Here is a 24,846-nt window from a genome sequence, read left to right as displayed (position 1 = left end):
TTCAACTAAGAATACCAAGAGAACAAAGCAAAATTGGTGATAAAAGTAAATTGGAAAATTGTTTACAATTACATGCCTTATCTGAATCATGAAAGTTTATTTTGGACTAGACTGTCCCTTTAATATCTCCTGAGGGGGATTATTGGACAGTAGAGAATAATCTTATATGTTTATTTGGTTTTATACTGCTTTTATGTGTGAGATGTTATGGGCTCATAGGCTGTTATGGAATTTACAGGTTTCACTTTCACTTTGAGAGCTATGTAGCTTACAAGCTTGGCGTGCTTTTTCTGATAGCAGGGACGGTCCTGCATTATGCACCATGTGATCGGGAGTGGTTGCATCCTTCATTCACTCTTTCCTGACCGGGTGTCTATCAGAGAGGAGTCCTAAATCTCTGTACTGTCTGGTTCATAGGAGGTGGGAAGTGCCCCAGCCATTGAGGTATAAGGGTGCTGTTTTTAATTAAATAAAATAAGTTTGTTTATTTTCTATAGTTCTCCAGTTATTGCTCTAGCGATGGAGAATTCTGTTCTTTAGAGGGTACTCCCTCTATTCCTAAGAGTAATTCCTGTTTATATTGTGTGGGTGGCCTTTGATCCAACCTCTTAATTATGTTCCATAGGCCTTGCTAATGTGGTTATTTCAAATATGTTTGATACCACTGAGCCATCCACCTTTGAGGATTTGTCGTCCAGTGAGGTGCGTACCCTACGTTCTTTTCTCTACACTTGCAGTTTCCCGTAGCATTGCTGATCCTCCATCTGGAGGGGGCCTTTTCTCTTGTTAAGTGTATCCAGTCCACGGATCATCCATTACTTATTGAATATATTCTCCTTCCCAACAGGAAGCTGCAAGAGTCCACCCACAGCAAAGCTGCTATATAGCTCCTCCCCTAACTGCCATATTCAGTCATTCTCTTGCAAGCCTCAACATAGATAGGAGGTCGTGAGAGTCTGTGGTGCTTTCTACTTAGTTTATTCTTCAATCAAAAGTTTGTTATTTTTAAATGGCACCGGAGTGTGCTGTTTATCTCAGGCAGTATTTGGAAGAAGAATCTGCCTGCGTTTTTCTATGATCTTAGCAGACGTAACTAAGATCCATTTGCTGTTCTCACACATTCTGAGGAGTGAGGTACTTCAGAGGGGGAATGGCGTGCAGGTTTTCCTGCAGATAAGGTATGTGCAGTAAAATATTTTTCTAGGAATGGAATTGACTAAGAAAATACTGCTGATACCGAAGTAATGTAAGTAAAGCCTTAAATGCAGCGATAGCGACTGGTATCAGGCTTATTAATAGAGATACATACTCTTGTAAAAATGTGTTTTAAAACATTTGCTGGCATGTTTAATCGTTTTTTAACATATGTTTGGTGATAAAACTTATTGGGGCCTAAGTTTTTTCCACATGGCTGGCTTAAATTTTGCATAGAAACAGTTAACTGAAGCTTCCCACTGTTGGCTGTGGCAGTTTGTTGTGTCTGTTTTTAAAAACGTCTATGTCATTTTTTTTTTTTTTTTTTATCTGTTTTTTGCATTAAGGGGTTAATCATCCATTTGCAAGTGGGTGCAATGCTCTGTTACCTTATTACATGTACTGTAAAAATTTCGTTTGTTTTACTGCCTTTTTTTCACTGTTTTTCAAATTTTGACAAAATTTGTTTCTCTTAAAGGCACAGTAACGTTTTATATATTTGCTTGTTAACTTGATTTAAAGTGTTTTCCAAGCTTACTAGTCTCATTATTAGTCTGTTCTAACATGTCTGACATAGAGGAAGCTCTGTGTTCATTATGTTTTAAAGCCATGGTGGAACCCCATCTTAGAATGTGTACCAGATGTACTGATTTCATGTTAAACAATAAAGATCATTTTTTGTCTTTAAAAACATTATCACCAGAGGATTCTGTCGTGGGGGTAGTTATGCCGACTAACTCTCCCCACGTGTCAGACCTTTTGACTCCCGCTTTAGGGACTCACGCTCAAATGGCGCCAAGTACATCAAGGGCACCCATAGCGTTTCTTTTACCAGGGGATTCTGTCGAGGGGAAAGTTATGCCGACTAACTCTCCCCACGTGTCAGACCCTTCGACTCCCGCTTCAGGGACTCACGCTCAAATGGCGCCAAGTACATCAAGGGCGCCCATAGCGTTTATTTTACAAGACATGGCAAAGGTGGTGAATAATATTCTGGCATCAGTATTAGTCAGACTACCTGAAATTAAAGGAAAGCAGTTAGCTCTGGGGGTAGATACAGAGCATACAGACGCTTTAAGAACCATGTATGATACTACCTCACAATATGCTTAGTCTGTGGGTGATTTTTTTTTTGACTCAGGGAAGATGATTTAACCTGATTCTGATATTTCTACATTTAAAATTTATGCTTGAGAACCTCCACTTGTTGCTCAGGGAGGCTTTGGCTGCTCTGAATGAATGTGTACAATCGCAGGGCCAGAGAAATTGTGTAGACTGGATAAATAATATGCAGTGCCGGTGTGTACTGATGTTTTTCCAATACCTAAAGAGGTTTACTAAAAAAAATTTAATAAGGAATGGGATAGACCAGGTGTGCCGTTCTCTTCCCCTCCTATTTTTTAGAAGAATGTTTTCTAATAGTTACCACCACACGGGACTTCTGGCAGACAGTTCCTAAGGTGGAGAGAAGAGTTTCTACTCTAGCTAAGCGTACCACTACCTCTGACGAGGACAGTTGTGCTTTTTAGATCCAATGGATAAAAAATGTTTATTCAACAGGGTTTTATCCTGCAGCCCCTTGCATACATTGCTTCTGTCACTGCTGCTGCGGCGTTCTGGGTTGAGTCTCTACATGAGGCTTTACAGTTAAGCGACTCCATTGGATGAATATATTTGACAAGCTTATGCTAGCCAATTCCTTTGTTTTCTGATGCCTTGTTCATTTGACTAGACTAATGGCTAAGAATTCTGTTTTTTACTATACTGGCGCGCAGAGCGCTATGGCTTATATCATGGTCAGCTGTCGTGACTTTAATAAATAAGCTACTTAACTTCCCTTCAAGGGGCAGACCCTATTCGGGCCTGGTTTGAAGGAGATTATTGCTTATATCACTGGAGGAAAAGGTCATGCCCTTCCTCAGGATAGGTCTAAATCAAGGGCAAAAAAAAAAAAAGAAAAAAAAAAGTCTAATTTTCGTACCTTTTAAAAACTTCAGGGCAGGTGTGGCATCCTCTTCCTCTAAGGCAAAACAAGAGGGAATTTTTGCTCAGTCCAAGGCGGTCTGGAGACAATCGGACCTGGAACAAAGATAAGCAGGCCAAGGAGCCTGCTGCTGCCTCTAAGGCAGCATGAAGGAACGGACCCCTATCCGGTAACGGATCCTATAGGGGGCAGACTTTCATTCTTTGCCCAGGCGTGGGCAAGAGATGCCCAGGATCCCTAGGCATTGGAATTTATATCCCAGAGATATCTTCTGGATTTCAAAGATTCCCCCCCAAAAAAGGGGAGATTTCGCCTTTCACAATTATCTGCAAACCAGATAAAGAAGGAGGCATTCTTACATTGTGTACGAGATCCATCCAGTTCCAAGAGAGGAACAGGGACAGAGTTTTTACTCAAATCTGTTTGTGGTTCCCAAGGAGAGGGAACCTTCAGACCTATTTTGGATCTAAAGATCTTAAACAAATTCCTCAGAATTCCGTCATTTAAGATGGAAACTATTCGTACCATCTTAACTATGATCCAGGAGAGTCAATAGAGGACTACAATGGATTTGAAGGATGCTTATCCTCACATTGTGATGCATAAAGATCACCATCGTTTTTCAGGTTTGCCTTTCTAGACAGGCATTACCAGTTTGTAGCTCTTTCCTTTGGGATATCTACAGCCCCAAGAATCTTTATGGAGGTTCTGGGGTCGCTTTGGCGGTCCTTAGACCGCGGGGCATAGAAGTGGCCCCTTATTTAGACGACATCCTGATACAGGCGTCAAACATCCAAATTGCCCAGTCTCATACGGACGTAGTACTGGCATTTCTGAGATCACATGGGTGGAAAGTGAACAAGGAAAGAGTTCTCTATCCCCAATCTCAAGGGTTTCCCTCCTAGGGACTCTGATAGATTCTGTAGAAATGAAAATTTACCTGACGGAGTCCAGGTTGTCAAAGTTTCTAAATTTCTGCCGTGTTTTTTTCATCCCATCCGCGCCCTTCGGTGGCTCAGTACATGAATGAAATCGGCTTAATGGTAGCGGCAAGGGACATAGTACCGTTTGCACGTCTACATTTCAGACCGCTGCAACTATGCATGCTCAGTCAGAGGAACGGGGATTACACAGATTTGTCCCCCTGTTAAACCTGGACCAAGAGACCAGAGATTCTCTTCTCTGGTGACTATGTCGGGTCCATCTGTCCAAGGGTATGACCTTCCGCAGGTCAGATGGGACAATTGTTACAATAGATGCCAGCCTTTTAGGTTGGGATGCAGTCTGGAACTCCCTGAAGGCTCAGGGATAGTGGACTTAGTAAATATTCTGGAACTGGGAGTGATATTCCATGCTCTTCAGACTTGGCCTCAGTTAGCAACTCTGAGGTACATCATACTCAGTCGGACAATATACACGACTGTGGCTTACATCAGCCATCAAGGGGGAACAGAAGTTCCCTAGCGATGTTAGAAGTCTTACAATAATTCACTGGACAGAGACTCACTCTTGTCTATCAGCTATCCATATCCCAGGTGTTGAGAACTGGGAGGTGGATTTTCTAAGTCGTCAGACTTTTCTTCCGGGGGAGTGGGATTTCCTCCGGAGGTCAAGACCAAGCAGGAGAGGGCTTTGGTGTTTTTGACAGCGCCTGCGTAGCCACTCAGGACCTGGTATGCAGATCTGGTGGACATGTCATCCTTTCCATCACGGTCTCTGCTTCTGAGACAGGTCCCTCTACCTCAGGGTCCTTTCAACCATCTAAATAGAATCAATCTGAGATGGACTGCCTGGAGACTGAACGCTTGATGTTATCAAAGCATGGCTTCTCCGAGTCAGTCATTGATACCTTAATACAGACATGAAACCTGTCTCTAGGAAAATTGAACATAGATATGGTGTAAATATCTGATTGTTATGAATCCAAGGGTTACTCATGGAGTAAAGTCTGGATTCCCAGGATATTATCTTTTCTCCAAGATGTTTTTGAGAAAAGGGTTGTCAGCTAGTTCCTTAAAAGGGGACAGATTTTTACTCTGTCTATTTTTTTGCACAAGCGTCTGGCAGGTATTCTAGACGTTCAGGCATTTGGTCAGGCTTTGGTTAGATCCAAGCCTGTGTTTAAAACTGTTGCTCCGCCATGGAGCTTAAACCTGATTCTTAAGGTTCTTCAAGAAGTTCCGTTTGAACCTTTTTTGTTCCATAGATATCAATCTTTATCTTGGAAAGTTCCTTTTGGGTAGCTAATTCCTCGACTCGTAGAGTCTCCAAGTTATCTGTGTTACAATGTGATTCTCCTTATCTGGTCCTTCGTACGGATAAGGTAGTCCTGCGTACCAACCTGGGTTTTTTCCTAAGGTGGTATCTAACAAGTACATCACTCAAGAGATAGTTGTTCCATGCTTGTATCCTAATCCTTCCTCAAAGAAGGAACGTCTATTACACAATATTGGACGTGGTTTGTGCTTTAAAGTTTTACTTACAAGCTACTACAGTTTTCATCAAACGTTCACCTTGTTTGTTGTCTATTCTGGACAGAGGAGAGGTCAAAAGACTTCAGCAGCCTCTCTGTCTTTTTGGTTAAAAAGCATAATTCATTTAGCTTATGAGACTGCTGGACAGCAGCCTCCTGAAGGGATTACAGCTCATTCTACTAGAGCTGTGGTTTTCACTTGGGCCTTTTTTAAATGTGGCTTCTGTTGAACAGATTTACAAGACGGAGTCTTGGTCTGCGCTTCATACTTTCTCCAACATAGGTGTGTCCGGTCCACGGCGTCATCCTTACTTGTGGGATATTCTCTTCCCCAACAGGAAATGGCAAAGAGCCCAGCAAAGCTGGTCACATGATCCCTCCTAGGCTCCGCCTACCCCAGTCATTCTCTTTGCCGTTGCACAGGCAACATCTCCACGGAGATGGTTAAGAGTTTTTTGGTGTTTAAAAAACTGGTAGACATTTTTCTGGGCTAAAACGATTACTTTGCTAAGCATATTTTGCAGATTATAACTCTTAATAGTTATTATAATCTTGGGGATTGTTTTAAAAAACGGCAGGCACTGTATTGGACACCTTTTTCAGATGGGGGCCTTTGTAGTCATAGGCAGAGCCTCATTTTCGCGCCACTAATGCGCAGTTGTTTTTGGAGAGCAAGGCATGCAGATGCATGTGTGAGGAGCTAAGAACCACTGAAAAAGCTTATAGAAGGCGTCATTTGGTATCGTATTCCCCTCTGGGCTTGGTTGGGTCTCAGCAAAGCAGATAGCTGGGACTGTATAGGGGTTAAATGTAAAGACGGCTACGGTTCCGTTATTTTAAGGGTTAAAGCTTTCAAATTTGGTGTGCAATACTTTTAAGGCTTTAAGACACTGTGGTGAAATTTTGGTGAATTTTGAACAATTCCTTCATACTTTTTCACATATTCAGTAATAAAGTGTGTTCAGTTTAAAATTTAAAGTGACAGTAACGGTTTTATTTTAAAACGTTTTTTGTGCTTTGTTGACAAGTTTAAGCCTGTTTAACATGTCTGTACCATCAGATAAGCTATGTTCTATATGTATGAAAACTAAGGTTTCTCCCCATTTAAATTTATGTGATAATTGTGCCATAGTGTCCAAACAAAGTAGGGTCAATGATGCCACAGATATTGATATTGCCCAAGATGATTCCTCAAATGAGGGGAGTAAGCATGATACTGCATCATCCCCTTCTGTGTCTACACCAGTTTTGCCCACACAAGAGGCCCCTAGTACATCTAGTGCGCCAATACTTATTACCATGCAACAATTAACGGCTGTAATGGATAATTCTATTGCAAACATTTTATCCAAAATGCCTACTTATCAGAGAAAGCGCGATTGCTCTGTTTTAAACACTGAAGAGCAAGAGGACGCTGATGATAACTGTTCTGACATACCCTCACACCAATCTGAAGGGGCCAGGAGGGAGGTTTTGTCTGAGGGAGAAATTTCAGATTCAGGAAAAATTTCTCAACAAGCTGAACCTGATGTTGTAACATTTAAATTTAAATTAGAACATCTCCGCGCACTGCTTAAGGAGGTATTATCTACTCTGGATGATTGTGACAATTTGGTCATTCCAGAGAAATTATGTAAGATGGACAAGTTCCTAGAGGTTCCGGTGCCCCCCGATGCTTTTCCTATACCCAAGCGGGTGGCGGACATAGTAAATAAGGAGTTGGAAAGGCCCGGCATACCTTTTGTTCCTCCCCCTATATTTAAGAAATTATTTCCTATAGTCGACCCCAGAAAGGACTTATGGCAGACAGTCCCCAAGGTCGAGGGGGCGGTTTCTACTCTAAACAAACGCACTACTATTCCTATAGAAGATAGTTGTGCTTTCAAAGATCCTATGGATAAAAAATTAGAGGGTTTGCTTAAAAAGATGTTTGTTCAGCAGGGTTACCTTCTACAACCAATTTCATGCATTGTTCCTGTCACTACGGCAGCGTGTTTCTGGTTCGAAGAACTAGAAAAGTCGCTCAATAAAGAATCTTCGTATGAGGAGGTTATGGACAGAGTTCAAGCACTTAAATTGGCTAACTCTTTTATTTTAGATGCCGCTTTGCAATTAGCTAGATTAGCGGCGAAAAATTCAGGGTTTGCTATCGTGGCGCGCAGAGCGCTTTGGCTAAGGTCTTGGTCAGCGGATGTGTCTTCCAAGACAAAATTGCTTAACATCCCTTTCAAGGGTAAAACACTGTTTGGTCCTGATTTGAAAGAGATTATTTCAGACATCACCGGGGGAAAGGGCCACGCCCTCCCTCAGGATAGGTCTTTTAAGGCTAAAAATAAGCCTAATTTTCGTCCCTTTCGCAGAAACGGACCAGCCTCTAATTCTACATCCTCTAAGCAAGAGGGTAATACTTCACAACCCAAACCAGCCTGGAGACCGATGCAAGGCTGGAACAAGGGTAAGCAGGCCAAGAAGCCTGCCACTGCTACCAAAACAGCATGAAGGGATGGCCCCCGATCCGGGACCGGATCTGGTGGGGGGCAGACTTTCTCTCTTTGCTCAGGCTTGGGCAAGAGATGTTCAGGATCCTTGGGCACTAGAAATAGTTTCTCAAGGTTATCTCCTGGAATTCAAGGAACTACCCCCAATGGGAAAGTTCCACAGGTCTCAATTATCTTCAAACCAAATAAAAAGACAGGCATTCTTACATTGTGTAGAAGACCTGTTAAAGATGGGAGTAATTCATCCAGTTCCAATAGGAGAACAAGGGATGGGGTTTTACTCCAACCTGTTCATAGTTCCCAAAAAAGAGGGAACATTCAGACCAATTTTAGATCTCAAGATCCTAAACAAATTTCTCAGGGTTCCATCGTTCAAAATGGAAACCATTCGAACGATCCTTCCCACCATCCAGGAAGGTCAGTTTATGACCACGGTGGATTTAAAGGATGCGTACCTACATATTCCTATCCACAAGGAACATCATCAGTTCCTAAGGTTCGCTTTTCTGGACAAGCATTACCAGTTTGTGGCACTTCCATTCGGATTAGCCACTGCTCCGAGAATTTTCACAAAGGTACTAGGGTCCCTTCTAGCGGTTCTAAGACCAAGGGGCATTGCAGTAGTACCTTACTTGGACGACATCCTGATTCAAGCGTCGTCTCTGTCAAAAGCAAAGGCTCATACGGACATCGTCCTAGCCTTTCTCAGATCTCACGGATGGAAAGTGAACAAAGAAAAAAGTTCTCTGTCCCCGTCAACAAGAGTTCCCTTCTTGGGAACAATAATAGATTCCTTAGAAATGAGGATTTTTCTGACAGAGGTCAGAAAATCAAAAATTATAAGCTCTTGTCAAGTACTTCATTCTGTTCTTCGTCCTTCCATAGCGCAGTGCATGGAAGTAATAGGATTGATGGTTGCAGCAATGGACATAGTTCCTTTTGCACGAATTCATCTAAGACCATTACAACTGTGCATGCTCAGACAGTGGAATGGAGATTATACAGACTTGTCTCCGACGATTCAAGTAGATCAAAAGACCAGAGATTCACTCCGTTGGTGGCTGATCCTGGACAACCTGTCACAGGGAATGAGCTTCCGCAGACCAGAGTGGGTCATTGTCACGACCGACGCCAGTCTGGTGGGCTGGGGCGCGGTCTGGGAACCCCTGAAAGCTCAGGGTTTATGGTCTCGGGAAGAATCTCTTCTCCCGATAAACATTCTGGAACTGAGAGCGATATTCAATGCTCTCAAAGCTTGGCCTCAACTAGCAAAGGCCAAATTCATAAGGTTTTAATCAGACAACATGACGACTGTTGCATATATCAACCATCAGGGGGGAACAAGGAGTTCCCTGGCGATGGAGGAAGTGACCAAGATAATTCAATGGGCGGAGGATCACTCCTGCCACTTGTCTGCAATCCACATCCCAGGAGTGGAAAATTGGGAAGCGGATTTTCTGAGTCGTCAGACATTCCATCCGGGGGAGTGGGAACTCCATCCGGAAATCTTTGCCCAAATAACTCAATTATGGGGCATTCCAGACATGGATCTGATGGCGTCTCGTCAGAACTTCAAGGTTCCTTGCTACGGGTCCAGATCCAGGGATCCCAAGGCGACTCTAGTAGATGCACTAGTAGCACCTTGGACCTTCAACCTAGCTTATGTATTCCCACCGTTTCCTCTCATTCCCAGGCTGGTAGCCAGGATCATTCAGGAGAGGGCTTCGGTGATCTTGATAGCTCCTGCGTGGCCACGCAGGACTTGGTATGCAGACCTGGTGAATATGTCATCGGCTCCACCATGGAAGCTACCTTTGAGACAGGACCTTCTTGTTCAAGGTCCATTCGAACATCCGAATCTGGTCTCCCTCCAACTGACGGCTTGGAGATTGAACGCTTGATTTTATCAAAGCGTGGGTTTTCAGATTCTGTAATAGATACTATGATTCAGGCTAGAAAGCCTGTAACTAGAAAAATTTACCATAAAATATGGAAAAAATATATCTGTTGGTGTGAATCTAAAGGATTCCCATGGAACAAGATAAAAATTCCTAAGATTCTATCCTTTCTACAAGAAGGTTTGGAGAAAGGATTATCTGCAAGTTCTCTGAAGGGACAGATCTCTGCTTTATCTGTTTTACTTCACAAACGGCTGGCAGCTGTGCCAGATGTTCAAGCATTTGTTCAGGCTCTGGTTAGAATCAAGCCTGTTTACAGACCTTTGACTCCTCCCTGGAGTCTAAATCTAGTTCTTTCAGTTCTTCAAGGGGTTCCGTTTGAACCCTTACATTCCGTAGATATTAAGTTATTATCTTGGAAAGTTTTGTTTTTGGTTGCAATTTCTTCTGCTAAGAAGAGTTTCAGAGTTATCTGCTCTGCAGTGTTCTCCGCCCTATCTGGTGTTCCATGCAGATAAGGTGGTTTTGCGTACTAAGCCTGGTTTTCTTCCGAAAGTTGTTTCCAACAAAAATATTAACCAGGAGATAGTTGTACCTTCTTTGTGTCCGAATCCAGTTTCAAAGAAGGAACGTTTGTTACACAATTTGGACGTTGTCCGTGCTCTAAAATTCTATTTAGAGGCTACTAAAGATTTCAGACAAACATCTTCTTTGTTTGTGGTTTATTCTGGTAAAAGGAGAGGTCAAAAAGCAACTTCTACCTCTCTTTCTTTTTGGCTTAAAAGCATTATCCGATTGGCTTATGAGACTGCCGGACGGCAGCCTCCTGAAAGAATCACAGCTCACTCCACTAGGGCTGTGGCTTCCACATGGGCCTTCAAGAACGAGGCTTCTGTTGACCAGATATGTAAGGCAGCGACTTGGTCTTCTCTGCACACTTTTGCCAAATTTTACAAATTTGATACTTTTGCTTCTTCGGAGGCTATTTTTGGGAGAGAGGTTTTGCAAGCTGTGGTGCCTTCCGTTTAGGTGACCTGATTTGCTCCCTCCCTTCATCCGTGTCCTAAAGCTTTGGTATTGGTTCCCACAAGTAAGGATGACGCCGTGGACCGGACACACCTATGTTGGAGAAAACAGAATTTATGCTTACCTGATAAATTACTTTCTCCAACGGTGTGTCCGGTCCACGGCCCGCCCTGGTTTTTTTAATCAGGTCTGATGATTTATTTTCTCTAACTACAGTCACCACGGTATCATATGGTTTCTCCTATGCATATTTCCTCCTGTCTGTCGGTCGAATGACTGGGGTAGGCGGAGCCTAGGAGGGATCATGTGACCAGCTTTGCTGGGCTCTTTGCCATTTCCTGTTGGGGAAGAGAATATCCCACAAGTAAGGATGACGCCGTGGACCGGACACACCGTTGGAGAAAGTAATTTATCAGGTAAGCATAAATTCTGTTTTTCAAATTTAACAAATTTGATACCTTGCTTCTTCGGAGGCTATTTTTGGGAGAAAGGGTTTTTTACAGGCAGTGGTAACTTCCGTTTAAGTACCTGCCTTGTCCCTCCCATCATCCGTGTACTTTAGCTTTGGTATTGGTATTCCATAAGTAATGGATGATCCGTGGACTGGATACACTTAACAAGAGAAAACATAATTTATGCTTACCTGATAAATTTATTTCTCTTGTAGTGTATCCAGTCCACGGCCCGCCCTGTCACTTTAAGGCAGGTAATTTTTTCATTTGAACTACAGTCACCACTGCACCCTATGGTTTTTCCTTTCTCTGCATGTTTTCGGTCGAATGACTGAATATGGCAGTTAGGGGAGGAGCTATATAGCAGTTTTGCTGTGGGTGGACTCTTGCAGCTTCCTGTTGGGAAGGAGAATATATTCCATAAGAAATGGATGATCCGTGGACTGGATACACTACAAGAGAAATAAATTTATCAGGTAAGCATAAATTATGTTTTTTCCACCAGTCATTATTGCGCAGTTCAGACGGCGGTGTCTGCGGCATTATAATGCTTTACCTCGCCCTACTAAGCGCAAGCAAAATGTTACATATTGCACTCCTTCCCAGAGTACATCAGATAATTTATTGGATTTAACTGATAGGTTATCCGAGGATGAAGTTCTTTCTGAGACTTCAGAGCATGAACATTCTGGATCGGAGTCTGCTGCCTCTAAACCTCCGGCTGCGTAGGTACCAGACTTTAGTTTTAGGAATTTGCGCTGTCTTCTAAAGGAAGTTTTGGCGAATTTAGAGGTTCCAGAGGCCAAATTGCCTGATGAACTTTTGATTCCTAAATTGGGTAGAGTTTGAGGACAGGGTGGTACATTATCCTTCCCTGTTCCTGTTAGATGGCAAACATTATTAAGAATGAATGGGACTGGATTGAATTCATTTTCCCCCTCTTCCTGGACTCTCAATGGAGTTTTGGGGTTCCGTCCCTAAAAGGGATGGCGCTATCTTCACTCTTGCTAAATGTACTACTATCCCGCTTGGGGATATTTCTTCATTTAAAAAGCCCATGGATAAAAGATGTAAACTCTTTTAAGAAAGATGTTTTAACATGCAGGATTTTTGTTTCAACCGGCGGCGGCTGTTGCCACGGTTGCTGGAGAAACTACCTACTGGTGCATCTCCTTATAGGATTTGTTCGAGGTGGAGGTCCCCTTGACGTTTTTCAGGAAAGAATTGAGGCCTTGAGGGTTATTCATTCTTTTATCTGTGATACTATTAAGCAGATTATTCACTTGAAGGCCAAGGCTTCTGCTTTTCTGTTCAGGCCCGTCTGGCTCTGGTTGAAGTCATGCGGAAGTCTAGACTTGTTTCCCTCCCCTGTAAGGGAAAGATTATGATTGGTCCAGACCTGGACTCAATTATCTCCACTGTCTGAGGGGGCAAGGATGCCCTCCTACTGCAAGAGAATGAGAACTAGTCTAATGGACAAAATTCCAATTTTCGTTCTTTTAGTTCTGATAAAGCCCATCGTCAGCAGTCCACCGCTATGCCAGAGCAAACCAAGAGCTCTTTGAATCCGGCTCAGTCCTGGAATCAATCCAAGCAGAGCAAATTTTTCGAAGAGTAGACCATTTGGAATCTCTCCTGTCTTCTTTGATCCCATGGATGGACGATAAATCTAGAGAGAGTTCTCTTTTTTATATCAAGTACCAGGGTAGAATTCCTGGATACTATAATAGACTCCATAGACATTAGAATATTTCTAACACTCAAGAGACGTTGCAAGCTAGCTTCCACATGTCTTGCCCTCCAGATCTACTTAAGGTTATCTGTGGCTCGGTGTATGGATGTGATTGGTCTCATGGTGTCCAGCATGGACATCATTCCCTTTGCCAGGTTTCACCTCAGACCGTTGCAACTGTGCATGCTGAGGCAGTGGAACAGCGATCATTCGTATCTGTCTCAACAGATTTCTCTGGACAACCGATCGAGAGAATTGCTTTCATGGTTGTTTTGTCCGGATCACTTGTCCCAAGGGATGTCCGTCTTAAGACCATCCTGGGTGATTGTGACTACGGTCGCGAGTCTGAAGGATGGGGAGCTGTTTGGAGTGTCAGGAAGGCACAGGGCCTATGGACTCAGGAGCAAAGCTCCCTCCCAATCTCATTTTGGAGCTTCAGGCAATATACAATGCTCTGAGGTCCTGGCCTCTGCTGGGTTCATCCCAGTTTATTCCAATCAGATATTATATCTTCGGTGGCTTACATCAACCATCAGGGAGGAACGAGAAGCTCCCTAGTTATGAGGGAAGTATCTCTCTGATTCTGAAATGGGCGGAGACCCACAACTGCTCGCTGTCAGCGATCCACGTTCCAGGTGTGGACAACTGGGAAGGGGATTCCTCAGCAGACAATCCTTGCATCCGGGGAAATTGTCTCTCCATCCCGAAGTGTTTGCGGAGATTTGCAAAAGATAGATCTTATGACGTCTCTATACTAAGCTACCCAGATATGGGTCGAGGTACAGGGATCATCATGCGGAGCTAACAGATGCATTAGCAGTGTTTTGGAGCTTCAATCTAAATTTATCTTTTTCGGCCATTACCTCTACTTTACTCGTGTAGTGGCTTGAATCAAGCAAGAGAAGGCGTCAGTGATACCGATTGCTTCGTCTTGGCCGCGAAGGCTATGGTTCGCAGATCTAGTGTGGATGTCATCATCTCCTCCGTGGAAGTGACCTTGTCGCAGGGATCTGCCGCCAATGTGGAGATTGAACGCTTAGTCCTAGCCAAGAGAGGTTTTTCTGAGTGAGTTATTTTTTTCTCTTCGTCAAGCTTGTAAGCCGGTTGCTCGTCGCATCTATCATAAGGTGTGGAGGACCTACTTATTTTGTTCTCCAGGATGAAATGGAGAAGGACTTTAATGCATGTCCTTCGTCCCTTTCTGTATTTCTGCACAAGAGGTTTGCTGAGCTTCCAGATGTGCAGTCATTTGTTAAGGCTCTGCTAGGATCAGACTTGTGTTTAGATAATATGATCCTCCTCTGAGTTTAAATCTTGTTCTTATAATTCTGCAACGGGCTTCGTTGGAGCCTATGCATGAAGTAGACATTTAATTTGTTGTCTTGAAAGGTTCCTCTTCTGCTGACTATTGAGATTGCTGCCTGGCAATGCGTTCCTCCTTATCTGGCGTTCCTCCTTATCTGGCGTTCCTCCTTATCTGGCGTTCCTCCTTATCTGGCGTTCCATGCTGATAAGGCTGTTCTACGAACCAAGTTAGGTTTTCTCCTTGAGGTTGTGTCAAATCGCACCATCATTAAAGAGATTGTGGTTCTTTTCTTATGTCCTAATCCTTCTTTATCAAAGGAACGTTTACTACGTAATCTGGATGTGGTTTTTGCCTTGAAGTTCTTCAGGCCACGACGGAATTTAGACAAACTTCTTTCTCTGTTTGTTCTCTATTCTGCGAAGCGTATGGGTCAGAGGGCTTCTTCCACTTTCTTATCTTTTTGGCTGAGGAGTGTCATCTGTTTAGCATAGAGTTAGTGGGACATAAGCCATCTCTGAGGATTACGGCTCATTCTACGTGAGCAGTGGTTTCCTCTTGGGCATTCAAAAATGAGGCCTCTATGGATCAGATTTGTAAGGCGGCTACCTGGTCCTCCTTACATACTTTTTCCAAATTTTTCAAGTTTGATGTTTTTACTTCTGCTGAAACAGCCTTCGTGAGTAGGGTTCTGCAGGCTGTGGTGCCCTCAGCTTAGGGGCCGCCTCTCTTTTTAACCTTCCGTTAGCATTCCGTGTCCTCTAGACCTTGGGTATATGTTTCCCACAAGTGAGGAATGCAGCTGTGGGCTCTTCCCATATTAAGAAGGAAAACCTAAATTATGCTTACCAGATAATTTCCTTTCCTTCTGTATGGGAAGAGTCCACAGCTCTCGCCCGTTTTTTAACGCTCATGTTTCTCCTACTGTTCCTTGTTCCCTCTGCAGAATGACTGGGGTTGGGAGGAAGTGGGGGAGGTATTTTAGCCTTTGGCTGGGGTGTCTTTGCTTCCTCCTGGTGGCCAGGTTCAGTATTTCCCACAAGTAAGGAATGCAGCTGTGGACTCATACTTTCCTTCTGTTTAGGAAATTATCTGGTAAGCATAATTTATGTTTTTATTTAAAGTGTTTGTGTAGGTTACTTGATGTTAGAAAGTTTGGTAAATGCAATGAGTGTACAGGGCTTAGAAATCTCTTTAGCCCAGAGGATGCCTAGCAGGAAAAGGGTTAAAGTTGTATTAAATATGACACGTATTGCAAGCCTTCTATTTGGGAAGGGAAATAAACTACTGGTGCTATGTATTGCATACACTTATATGTAATGGAGATGACTTTGCTTCCATGTTTTGTTTTAGTTTTCTAGAATCAAATACTTTTTTTTTGACAGATATATTATATTATTTTTTTGGTTTTATATGTTTAACTTCTGTCTTCAGCAGCGCAGTGGAGAGTCTGTGAAAGTGCACCAGTTGGATGTAGCCATCCCCTTGCATCTTAAAAGCCAACTGAAGAAAGGCCCAACGTTGGGCAGCTGTGATGGAGATTCTGAGTCTGGAGATACTATGCCTTTTGTCATGCTTACAAGGAGAGGCAACAAGCAGCAAGTAAGTAATTATACGTATAAGCACTCTCAGCCCAGGAGGCCATATCACTACTCTGATTGCCATTAATGTCATTTTGACTGCGTAATATTTACAAAAAGACTGTTGCATTATAGAAAAACCTCTGTGCAAGGTGATCTAAATGAAAGGTGGGCTTGTGAGCTAATAATAAATAATCTCTTATTAGGCACAGGCATTTGGATGCTTTTGTTAGCACCTGAATGTTGGAGAAGGCGGCCATTTGTCACGTTCATAATTTTTTTTAACCATATTCCTTTTTGTGAATGTGCAACACACTAAGATCTGTGCAAATCCAGTACTTTCACAATGTGAAAAATGACAAACGCCACAAGCAACCCCAGCATTTAGATGCTAACAAAGCACTTGAATACCCATGTCTATCTCTTATCTTCAGTTGTATTGAAGTTGTGTTCCTATGCTTCAACTAAAAATATGACATTTTAAAATAAGTTGCATTTATTAATTTTTTTATACCAAATTCAAATGTATTTTTCTTTCATGTAATTGGCAAGAGTCCATGAGCTAGTGACGTATGGGATATACAATCGTACCAGGAGGGGCAAAGTTTCCCAAACCTCATAATGCCTATAAATACACCCCTCACCACACCCACAATTCAGTTTTACAAACTTTGCCTCCTATGGAGGTGGTGAATTAAGTTGGTGCTAAGATTTCTATGTTGACATACGCTTCTCAGCATTTTGAAGCCCGATTCCTCTCAGAGGGATGTGAAGGCAGTATCACCTATTGAATGCAATGGTTTTCCTCAAGGGAGATCTATTTCATAGGTTCTCTGTTAACGGTCGTAGAGATTCATCTCATACCTCCCTTTTCAGATCGACGATATACTCTCATGTACCATTACCTCTACTGATAACTGTTTCAGTACTGGTTTGGCTATCTGCTATATGTGGATGGGTGTCTTTCGTTAAGTATGTTTTTATTACTTAAGACACCTTAGCTATGGTTTGGCACTTTATGCATTAATATAAAGTTCTAAATATATGTATTGTACTTATATTTGCCATGAGTCAGGTTCATGTATTTCCTTTTGCAGATTGTCAGTTTCATATTTGGGGAAAGTAAATTTTAAGAATTTTTTTTCTTACCTGGGGTTTAGTCTTTTTTTCAATTGACTACATTTTCAAATTGCGGACTGGATGTCCATCAGTAATAGTACTTTGCCAGTTGCAGTTCCTTCAACTTCTAATGTACATGATATACCTATGAATTTTAAAGAATTTGTTACAGATTCTATTCAGAAGGCTTTGTCTGCATTTCCGTCTTCTAATAAACGTAAAAAGTATTTTAAAACTTCTCATAAAGTTGATGAAATGTCAAATGACCAACAACATAATGAATTATCTTCGTCTGATGAGGATCTATCTGATTCAGAAGATCCTTCCTCAGATATTGACACTGACAAATCTACTTATTTATTTATAATAGAGTATATTCGTTCTTTGTTAAAAGAAGTGTTAATTACTTTGGATATTGAGGAAGTTAATCCTCTTGATATTAAAACTAGTAAACGTTTAAATTCTTTTTTTAAACCTCCTATGGTTACTCCAGAGGTTTTCCCTATTCCTGATGCTATTTCTGATATGATTTCTAAGGAATGGAATAAGCCAGGTACTCCTTTTAATCCTTCTTCAAGGTGTAAAAAATTGTATCCTTTACCAGCTATTTCAATAGAGTTTTGGGAAAAGATCCCCAAAGTTGATGGGGCTATTTCTACTCTTGCTAAACGTACCACTATTCCTATGCAAGATAGTACTTCTTTTAAGGATCCTTTAGATAGGAAACTTGAATCTTATCTAAGGAAAGACTATTTATATTCAGGTCATCTTTTTAGGCCTGCAATTTCCTTGGCTGATGTTGCAGCTGCATCAACTTTTTGGTTGGAGACTTTAGTGCAACAAGAATTAGATTCTGACTTATCTAGCATTGTTCGCTTACTGCAACATGCTAATCATTTTATTTGTGATGCTATTTTTGATATTATCAAAATTGATGTTAGATCCATGTCTGTAGCTATTTTAGCTAGAAGAGCTTTGTGGCTTAAATCTTGGAATGCTGATATGACATCTAAGTCTAGATTACTATCTCTTTCTTTCCAAGGTAATAATTTATTTGGTTCTCAGTTGGATTCTATTATTTCAACTGTTACTGGGGGAAAGGAAGTTTTTTTGCCTCAGGATAAAAAAACCTAAGGAAAAATCTAGGGCTTCTAATCGTTTTCGTTCCTTTAGTCAAAATAAGGAACAAAAATCTAATCCTTCCCCCAAGGAATCTGTTTCCAATTGGAAGCCTTCCTCAAATTGGAATAAATCCAAACCTTTTAAGAAACCAAAGTCAGCCCCTAAGTCCGCATGAAGGTGCGACCCTCATTCCAGCACAGCTGGTAGGGGGCAGATTAAGGTTTTTCAAGGATGTCTGGATATATTCTGTCCAAAATCAATGGATCCAGAGCATTGTCTCTCAGGGGTACCGAATAGGATTCAGAGTAAGACCTCCCGTGAGAAGATTTTTTTCTCACGCATCCCAGTAAATCCAGTAAAAGCTCAGGCTTTCCTGAAGTGTGTTTCAGACCTGGAGGTTTCAGGGGTAATCATGCCAGTTCCTTTTCAGGAACAAGGTCTGTGGTTTTATTCAAATCTATTCATTGTCCCAAAGAAAGAAAATTCATTCGGACCAGTTCTTTATCTGAAAATTTTGAATCGTTATGTAAGAGTACCAACTTTTAAGATGGTGACTATAAGGATTATTCTGCCTTTTGTTCAGCAAGGACATTATATGTCCACAATAGACTTGCAGGATGCATACCTTCATATTCTGATTCATCCAGAACATTATCAGTTCCTGAGATTCTCTTTTCTAGACAAGCATTACCAATTTGTTGCTCTTCCATTTGGCCTAGCAACAGCTCCAAGAATCTTTTCAAACTTTCTGGGTGCCCTACTCTCTGTAATCAGAGAACAGGGTATTGCGGTGTTTCCTTATTTGGACGATATCTTGGCACTAGCTCAGTCTTTACGTTCTGCAGCATCTCACACAAATCAACTAGTGTTGTTTCTTCAAAGACATGGTTGGAGGATCAGTTTACCAAAAAGTTTCTTGATTCCTCAGACAAGGGTCACCTTTTTAGGCTTCCAGATAGATTCAGTGTCCATGACTCTGTCTCTAACAGACAAGAGACGTTTGAAATTGGTTGCAGCCTGTCGGCACCTTCAGTCTCAGTCATTCCCTTCAGTGGCTATGTGCATGGAAGTTTTAGGCCTCATGACTGCAGCATCGGACACGATTCCTTTTGCTCGTTTTCACATGAGACCTCTCCAGCTTTGTATGCTGAATCAATGGTGCAGGGATTGTACAAAGATATCACAATATCCTTAAATCCCAATGTTTGACACTCTCTGATGTGGTGGTTAAATCACCAGCGTTTAGTTCAAGGGGCTTCCTTTGTTCGCCCAACCTGGACTGTGATCACTACAGATGCAAGTCTTTCAGGTTGGGGAGCTGTTTGGGGATATCTGACAGCGCAAGGGGTTTGGAAATCTCAAGAGGCGAGATTACCAATCAATATTTTAGAACACCGTGCAATTCTTGGAGCTCTTCAGTTTTGGCCTCTGTTGAAGAGAGAACCGTTCATTTGCTTTCAGACAGACAATATCACAACTGTGGCATATGTCAATCATCAGGGTTGGGACTCACAGTCCCCAAGCTATGAAAGAAGTATCTTGGATACTTGCTTGGGCGGAATCCAGCTCCTGTCTAATCTCTGCGGTGCATTGACGATATATTTCTTATTTGGAAAGGTGATCAGGAATTACTTAACCTGTTTCTTGAAGATCTAAATACAAACAACTGGGGAATTAATTTTACCTATGAATATAGCAAGGATAATATACATTTTCTAGATGTCTTGCTTAATGTTAGTAACAATATCATTAACACTAGGACCTACTTTAAACCAACTGACACAAATAGTTATATATAGTTATATAAATCCAGAAAGCTGTCACCTCAAAAAATGGATTGACAATATACCCAAAGGTCAATTTTATAGAATGAAGAAAAATTGTTCAGAATCCAAAGTGTTTTTAGAACAAGCTGAATTATTAGAAAAGAAATGGAGTTTTTAATATATTTGGGTGATCACATATAAATACTACCATTTGGAGTTTATGATTGAATCATTCAGATCTGCATAATATTTGATTGCAAGTTCATTTTAGATACTCTTAATGTGTTTTTATAATATGTTTGTGCAACAAAATATTTTTAGTAAAATTATTTTATAAACTACATTATAGTTCATTGCATTTTGTTTCTTCATTTTGTCAGTTAGTCCACCAAGTATATTTGATACCACGCTTTTTAAGAGTCTCACATACAATTTAAATATCACAATTTACTTACACACATATATAGTCACAGGAGTGACAAAATATTGCACTCATAAAATTGAGAGAATAAACTCACTAACCAGAGATTGATTTCATATTTAATTTATATTTATAATTATTCACCACAGAGATTCCTACTTTCAACTAATACCAATCAAAGATTGGTTCACATCACCTTTTCGAGTCCTACTCACAGTTAATTTCTGAGCACTCCCCTCCCCCCCCCCCCCCCCCCCCACTTGGTTTATCCTTTCACATATCTGATTTTGGGAGAGATCAGATTCAGGGGTAGCATTGCTGAGTCTGACACAGTATCACCACACACTTTTTGTAGTCATTAATCTCTGCGGTGCATATCCCAGGTGTAGAAGATTGGGAGGCGGATTATCTCAGCCGTCAGACTTTACATCCAGGGGAGTGGTCCCTCCATCCAGATGTGTTTTCTCAGATTGTTCAGATGTGGGGTCTTCCAGAGATAGATCTGATGGCCTCTCATCTAAACAAGAAACTTCCCAGATACCTGTCCAGGTCCAGGAATGTTCAGGCGGAAGCAGTGGATGCGCTGACACTTCCTTGGTGTTATCATCCTGCTTACATTTTTCTGCCTCTAGTTCTTCTTCCAAGAGTGATCTCCAAAATCATCATGGAACAATCGTTTGTGTTGCTGGTGGCTCCAGCATGGCCACACAGGTTTTGGTATGCGGATCTTGTTCGGATGTCCAGTTGCCAACCTTGGCCACTTCCGTTAAGGCCGGACCTACTGTCTCAAGGTCCGTTTTTCCATCAGGATCTCTAATCCTTAAATTTGAAGGTATGGAAATTGAACGCTTCGTGCTAAGTCATAGAGGTTTCTCTGACTCAGTGGTTAATACTTTTTTTACAAGCTCGTAAATCTGTTTCTAGAAAGATTTATTATCGAGTTTGGAAGACCTACATTTCATGGTGGTGTCTCATAAATTATCTTGGCATTCTTTTAGAGTCCCTAGAATTTTACAGTTTCTTCAGGATGGTTTGGATAAGGGTTTGTCTGCAAGTTCCTTGAAGGGACAAATCTCTGCTCTTTCTATTTTATTTCACAGAAAGATTGCTAAACTTCCTGATATTCACTGTTTTGTACAGGCTTTAGTTCGTATTAAGCCAGTCATTAAATCAATTTCTCCTCCTTGGAGTCTTAATTTGGTTTGGAAGGCGTTACAGGCTCCTCCATTTGAGCCTATGCATTCTTTGGACATTAAACTTCTTTCTTGGAAAGTGTTGTTCCTTTTGGCTATCTCTTCTGCTAGAAGAGTTTCTGAGCTATCTGCTCTTTCTTGTGATTCTCCTTTTCTGATTTTTTCATCAGGATAAGACGGTTTTGCGGACTTCATTTAAATTTTTACCTAAGTTTGTGAATTCTAACAATATTAGTAGAGAAATTGTTGTCCCTTCCTTGTGTCCTAATCCTTAGAATTCTTTGGAAAGATCCTTACATTCTTTGGATGTGGTGAGATCTTTGAAATATTATGTTGAAGCTACTAAAGATTTCAGGAAGACTTCTAGTCTATTTGTTATATTTTTTGGTTCCAGGAAAGGTCAGGAGGCTTCTGCTATTTCCTTGGCTTCTTGGTTAAAGCATTTGATTCATCAAGCTTATTTGGAGTCGGGTCAGACCCACGCCTCAGAGAATTACAGCTCATTCTACTAGATCAGTCTCCACTTCGTGGGCTTTTAAGAATGAAGCTTCAGTTGATCAGATTTGCAAAGCGGCAACTTGGTCCTCTTTGCATACATTTTACTAAAGTCTACCGTTTTGATGTATTTGCTTCTTCAGAAGCAGTTTTTGGTAGACGAGTTCTTCAGGCAGCTGTTTCAGTTTGATTCTTCTGCTGATGTTTTAAGTTTTTCTTGTCATTAAAGAATAAACTTATAATTTGGGTTGTGGATTATTTTTTCAGCGGATAATGGCTGTTCTTTATTTTTATCCTTCCCTCTCTAGTGACTCTTGCGCGGCGTTCCACATCTTGGGTATTGATATCCCATACGTCACTAGCTCATGGACTCTTGCCAATTACATGAAAGAAAACATAATTTATGTAAGAACTTACCTGATAAATTCATTTCTTTCATATTGGCAAGAGTCCATGAGGCCTACCCTTTTTTATGGTGGTTATGATTATTTTGTATAAAGCACAATTATTTCCAAATTCCTTTGTTGATGCTTTTTACTCCTTTCTTTATCACCCCACTACTTGGCTATTCGTTAAACTGAATTGTGGGTGTTGTGAGGGGTGTATTTATAGGCATTTTGAGGTTTGGGAAACTTTGCCCATCCTGGTAGGATTGTATATCCCATACGTCACTAACTCATGGACTCTTGCCAATATGAAAGAAATTAATTTATCAGGTAAATTCTTACTTAAATTATGTTTTTATTAAAAAAAATATTAGTATAAAGTAATTTTTTATTGCATTGAAAATAGGGCTGCTTCTAACAATTATTTTCATAATCGATTAATCGGCCGATTTTTTTTTTTCCGACTAATCGGATAAAAGAAAAAAAAAAATCTTCCTATTTTTAAAATAAAATCCAAGCTATTTTGCCTGCAGCAGAGAAGCAGCACTCATATGGTGTTGAGGTGCTTGAGATGCCAATTTCACCAAGGTGGGATATTTATCTTTGTTAACTCTCCACCAATGCAAGGGTCCTCTTAACAAAGTAAGCCTGGACTTGGACTTCATTCTAACATAACAATATCTTGAATATCTACTGTATATGCAATGTTAAATAACCAGCTATAAGTTTAGGGAAAAAATATCTAGTCCGCTCTTAAAAAAAACAGATAAATACTTATAGAGGTTGAATTTGGTACATATTACAATTAATTAAAAATATTTTTAAAAAGTCAAAAGCGCTAAGGACTGTATATCAATAACAGGACAAAGCCTTACACATTTATCTATACAGTACATATAATCAGCAATAGCAAGCGATCCGCTAATAATTGTGCAAACAGATAATAGTGCACATCAATTCAAATAACAACTCCCATCAATCTAGGGCTAGGTGTAAATAACAGGCTCTGCACTATATCATGCAAAACAATGTCCCAAGTCACCTGATTTAATAAAAGCAATCCAAATGATGACTCCTATTATTTCTGGGTTGCACATAAGCCAGGAGTAGTTGTAGACTTAAAAAGAAAGTTATAGTGTCCTGAAAAAGTGAAAAATAAATATCTGTAGACATCCTTTAGGCTAATTACATAACCATAAAACACAATGCCATGTGTAGGAGGAGTTGATTAGAGTGAAGCAGCTTGTGCTGTGCACAGACCAACTAATCGATTATAATATTCGATTGATAGAAAAGAGCTGTTGGTCCGCGCCAACCAGGCCCCTATATGCCTAAGGGTGGTGGTACCTAGTTACCACCAAATAAATGCTTATAGGAAAAGGAGGGTGATCCCTAAGGCGCCTTACTTACGGAGGCAAGGGGGTGGTAATGATATACTTCGATTATAGTAATGGAACAGTTTATTACAACAATTGGTGAAGATAAATCACATAAAAGTATAAATCACATAAAAACAATACTGCCATGGATCCATGATCAATAAAAAATAAACATCATAAATAAACTTTAAAATAGCATAAAAACGTTACTTGAAAAACACTAATATTCCTACAATGGATAATCCTACAAGGATGTCTAGACCCACGGCGGGGTGTAAAACGATGGAGGTGTATGAAAAAATACTCTTTTCATGGGAAAGTTCGTGCTGCTCCAATAATAGTCTGAAAAATCAGTAGAAATGGAGAAATTAAGTGCAGCAGCACAATCAGGATTAAAATGTAACCATAAAGTCAAATTTGATGTTTTGAGTGCGACGTGTGGAAATGAAGGTGCAGAAATTTCAAATAATCCAAAAGGTGCTGTTGAATAATGCTATAGAGTTTTAAATCTTCCAAACAATTCAATGATACAAAAAAACTAGTGAGTGCTAGTGTGCTTGGTGCAGACAATAAAAAATGCAAAAAGTGAAAAATTTAAAAATCAAAGGTGTTGATGAAAAAATAAAATAAAAATAGCGTGAGAAAAAGCAAAATTCAAATATCCTAAGGTAAAAATGTGAAAAAGAATGTCAATTATACGTCAAAAATAAAAATTAAAAATTAAGTTGCTCACAAGTGGTGATTAAAAGCCAATGGCTTTAAGGGTGCCCAAAAGGTGTCTTATAAAATCTTTAAAATCCAATTGTGACCTAAAGGGAAAAAAAG

The 24,846-nt window shown here is 40.8% G+C and overlaps 1 protein-coding gene across 5 annotated transcripts in view; it reads left to right on the top strand.

The window, feature by feature from the left end:
* Positions 1–24,846, top strand: part of UPF2 (UPF2 regulator of nonsense mediated mRNA decay) — a 654,310-nt gene that overhangs the window by 578,721 nt on the left and 50,743 nt on the right. For 3 of the 5 annotated variants that reach the window (XM_053716466.1, XM_053716467.1, XM_053716469.1), the window contains one exon: positions 15,995–16,162. In XM_053716466.1, the coding sequence (XP_053572441.1) occupies positions 15,995–16,162 (168 nt within the window). The remainder of the gene's footprint in view (positions 1–15,994; positions 16,163–24,846) is intronic. The other 2 variants (XM_053716468.1, XM_053716470.1) reach the window with 1 other exon arrangement.

The sequence above is a fragment of the Bombina bombina genome, chromosome 6 (genome assembly GCF_027579735.1).
Source record: "Bombina bombina isolate aBomBom1 chromosome 6, aBomBom1.pri, whole genome shotgun sequence".
NCBI classification, from domain to species: Eukaryota; Metazoa; Chordata; class Amphibia; order Anura; family Bombinatoridae; genus Bombina; species Bombina bombina.
The sequence above is the reverse complement of the archived record's forward strand: the minus strand, read 5'-3'. Positions and strand labels throughout refer to the sequence as shown.